The sequence below is a fragment of the Mustela nigripes genome, unplaced genomic scaffold (assembly GCF_022355385.1).
Source record: "Mustela nigripes isolate SB6536 unplaced genomic scaffold, MUSNIG.SB6536 HiC_scaffold_832, whole genome shotgun sequence".
Classification (NCBI taxonomy): domain Eukaryota; kingdom Metazoa; phylum Chordata; class Mammalia; order Carnivora; family Mustelidae; genus Mustela; species Mustela nigripes.
In genome coordinates, this window is record NW_026740239.1 from 5791 (window position 1) to 10259 (window position 4469).

General features: G+C 35.1%; 1 protein-coding gene across 1 annotated transcript; it reads right to left on the reverse strand.

Annotated features, from left to right (window-relative positions):
- Positions 1–2790: 2790 nt before the first annotated feature.
- LOC132008742 (olfactory receptor 4K13) lies at positions 2791–3729 on the reverse strand. Its single transcript, XM_059387312.1, has one exon. It carries the CDS (start codon positions 3727–3729, stop codon positions 2791–2793), a length of 939 nt encoding a protein of 312 aa, XP_059243295.1.
- Between the last annotated feature and the right edge of the window lie 740 nt (positions 3730–4469).

Genomic DNA, 4469 nt, shown 5'->3' on the forward strand with positions numbered 1-4469 from the left:
CACTCTAACTCCTAATGGTGACTTAATGAGTTGTGACGTCCACTGGAATTCTGGACTTAGCTGATGGCTATTTTTGGTAATGGTGAGATGGTAATCAGCTCCACTACCTCTTTGGAAGGTATAGGCTGCATACTGATTGCCTATTGGGGGACTGCAAAGACTCCAGACCATTCTTTTTTTTTTTTTTTTTAAACAAATGGAGATTTTTATTGGTATAAATTTTTGCTAACATAAATTCTGTCATTTGAAAATAACAAAGAAACTTAAAAACATGTGACCTTTTACTTCCCCTTTTTAAAAAATTATTTTTATAAAAATATAATGTATTATTTGTTTCAGGAGTACAGGTCTGTGAATCATCAGGCTTACACATTTCACAGCACTCACCATAGCACATACCCTTCCCAATATCCATAACCCCACCACCCTATCCCTAGCCCATCCAGCAACCCTCAGTTTGTTTTGTGAAATTAGGAATCTCCTATGGTTTGTCTTCCTCCCGATCCCATCTTGTTTTATTTTTTCCTTTCCTACCCACCCCCCACAACCCCCACCCTGCCTCTCAAATTGCTCATTCTTACAAAATCCTCCTTCCTATTCTGGGTTTTTGCTAAAGCTAAAAAGCGAAACCTAAGAGATTATGGGCACTAGGTGGCAGGCAAGCTTCCTATAAACTTCCAGTTTTTACTTAGTTTTAACACCAAAATTTAGATTCCTTTTCTTAGATTTCTTCTACAGCTAAAAAGGATTTACCTCTACTCTTTGGAAATGTTCAATATAGCTCCAATGAAATCAACAAAATTTTCCATGTCAAATAAACTAAGTGTTATTCATAGTTATCATCCCAAATATGTGTCATTTTTATAAAAATATGTAAAATATTCATTATATTGTGTAAGTGTATTAAAGGCAGTAATTCTTACTGGAAAACAGATGTGTCAGCAATTTTATGAGATATATCTATTTTATTCTTTGGCAACCAGGAAAAAATTCAGAGACAGTATTAACTCCTAGACATGTGATAAGCTAAAATATGAAGTAAAATGTTGAAAAATTATAGGAGAACATAGATTATCATAGTTGAAACATTATATGCTAAGCCCAAGAAAATCAGTGAAAAATTTCAATGACTTAGTGTTCAGGTCAGTGGCTAATTTCAAAGAAATATACATATAACTCTACTTTTCCTTTATTCCAGAAATAGCAACAAACAAATAAACAAACAAAAACCCAAATAAAATAAAACCACACACAACTAAAAAAATGAACTCAAAAACTTAAAAAAGAATTGTAAGTTTAAGGTAGTTTCTGTATATAATGAAGAAAGTTATAAAATGTTACTGGGGGACATAAAAGGTCTATATTAAGTTCAGAATATGAACCATGTTCTAGGATTAAAAAGACCAATACTGTTAATATTTCTCCATAAATCAATATATAAGATTAAATGAAATTATAATTACTTAGAATTCACATCATTTGATAAAATCATTCCAGCTAATATCAATAAATAACTGATCTGGTTTCAAGATAGTCTGAGGAAGAATAGCAATGAGGGCACTTATATAATAGATATTAAAATGTAAAATAGATTTTTAATAATGAAAACAACTTGCTATTGAATGAATCCCAAAGGCATCATGCTGACTGAAAAAACCATACTCAAAAGGCTACTCACTATTTGATTCAACTTATATGACAGTTATTAAAAGGCAAATCAGGGACCAAAAAAAAAAACAAAAAACAAAAAACAAAAACCCAGATCCCTTTTATCAGAGCTGGAACATGAGACAGAAGAATGGACCACAAAGGGGCAGAGGGAAATTCGAGGGTTGATGAAATTCTCCTATATTCTCATTGTTATGGTTACATGACTATGCATTTGTCACGATTCACGCATTGTACACTAAAGAGAATGATTGTTTTTTCTATTTGTAAACTGTATTTTAAAAAATGAAAAAGAAAGTTTGATTCTGGTACTAAGAATTGAAGATAGACTTTTCAGGAGTACCAGTCACCCCTTCTTTCCTATAGGCTCTGAGTCAATTTATCAGTGAACTCAAAAAAAGGCAGAGACAAATATTGGTGTTATTACTGATAAAGTTGTACTGGACTTGCAACCACGTAATATAGTACTGTCCATGACACAACATGATTGCAAATTTAGTGCACTCTCCCCATCAATGGGCTGTAAACTTCCTGAAATCAAGGATGTATCTTCTGGCTCATTGTAGGCTCACAAAATATGTGAAGCATGGTTGGAGGCACTGTATCTGGGGCAACTAAGTGACTAAAATGAATACACATTAACTAGGGATTACCTACTAAATGTACTTTTTTAGCACTAGTTAATCAGACACTTAGCTAAACGGCCTATGTGAGAAGTCATCTTTGTACATTTTCTACTGATAGATTCCCAATAACAGCTACAATTATAGTAGCACCAGTAATAACTACAAGCATAATAGAAGTAGTAATAATAATTGTAAAAATTAAAAACATTCCAAAATAATAAAAGAAACATATAAAGAAATTTCTGTAGATAATTAAGTAGATAAAGAGAATTTATTCATTTTTTGGAAATTTGCATGAAAAGAAGCAGTGAAGAGAGGATTTAAATGCATGTCTTCCAGACTCTACATGTCATGTGTTTAATCACTAAAAGTGACAAAAAAAGGGGTTTTCTCTTTAACAGTTACACCTACTGGTTCCTTTTATAGAACATGAAATAGCTTCAAAGTTCATTCCTTAAAATGTCCACACAAGAAATTATTTCTTCAGAAGCATCATCTACAAAGTGTGTTTCACATTTATATGTCGAGTCCTTATCTTCTTTATGGCTGCTTTTACTTCTTGATTCCTTAATGTATAAATAATAGGATTTAAGAGAGGTGTGAAAATTGTATAAAACACAGAGAGAATTTTATCGACAGAGTATCTGCTGAAGGGCCATACATAGATAAAGACACATGGGGCAAAGAAGAGAGTGACAACTGTGATGTGTGCTGACAGAGTGGAGAAGGCCTTGGCTGAACTACCGGCAGCACGGTGCCTGACTGAGTATATGATGATCCCATAGGAGACAAGCAAGAGGAGAAAGCAGACCAGGGACAGGAGGCCACTATCAGCAATAACCAGCAGTTGTAGCAGATAGGTGTCCTTGCAGGCAAGTTTGATCACAAGGGGAAGATCACAGAAAAAGCTGTCCACCACATTGGGACCACAGAAGGGCAAATTTAGCATGAAAGCCATCTGACTAGATGAATGCACAAATCCAACTGTATAGGAGGATAACAGCAGCCAAACAAGCACTCGTGGGCTCATGATGGTCAGGTAATGGAGGGGTTTGCATATGGCCACGTACCTGTCTATTGCCATGGCTACAAGCAACATCATCTCACTCCCCCCTAAGAGGTGCATGAAGAACATCTGAGAGTAACATCCCCACCAAGAGATGGTCTTCTGTTTTCGGAGGAAATCCACAATCATCTTAGGGGTAGCAAAAGAAGCTAGGATCATATCAATACAAGAGAGATTGATAAGCAGAAAATACATTGGTGTGTGAAGGCGTGAGTCAAAGATCACAGTGACCAAGATGAGGAGGTTTCCTAACACAATACCTGCATAGACCACAGAGAATCCTAGGAAAAATAGAATCTGAAGATTCTGTGATTTAGAAAGTCCCAACAAAATGAACTCGGACACCACTGAATGGTTTGCCCTTTCCATGTTGTCAACTTTATCCCATCATAATCAAAGTGAGTGAGAATTGTGAGCAGAAAAGTTGTGGTTACAGAAAGTATGGTTCATGTTGGTATCTAATTTTGACACTTAAACTGGGTACCTGAACTTAAAGCACCTCCCACTTTTGAGAGTCAGTGATTCTGAAATGGCCCAGAGAAGTGTACCCAAAAAGCAAGGAGAATTCATAATATATATTTCTGAAAGACAAAAATAAAAACAACACATGAAATCATCATTGTATTGTGGACTTGGAATCTGAAGACCTCAGTACAACACCTAGCTGAGGTACTCATTGGGGGAAACATAGGACAAGTATCTCCTTTCCAGGGTTAAGTTTCCTCCTCAGTAAAATGAAATAAAATCAATCAGATTACATGATATTGAATGCCTGTTTATCGTATGAAGAGGTATAGAAATATGATTATGATGGTGGTAGGTTCTACATTCATAGAAAAATACCAAGTTTCTTATCCTGGAAATGATAAATGTAGAAAATACAGCACGGATATTAAAGACCCATATTTTGAAAGAGATTCTGGTAAAGAACTATTAATTAAACTTTAAATTATGTCTTATTTGTAAGTTTTTGGCTCCTGAGAAATGTATTGCCTCTTTCCTGCTCCATTCTTGCATGAAACTGTCAGAGCTCATGCTAGTATCAGTAATGGTGGTCATCACACACTTTGTAAGGGTGAAACATGCCATACATTATATACATGCCATAC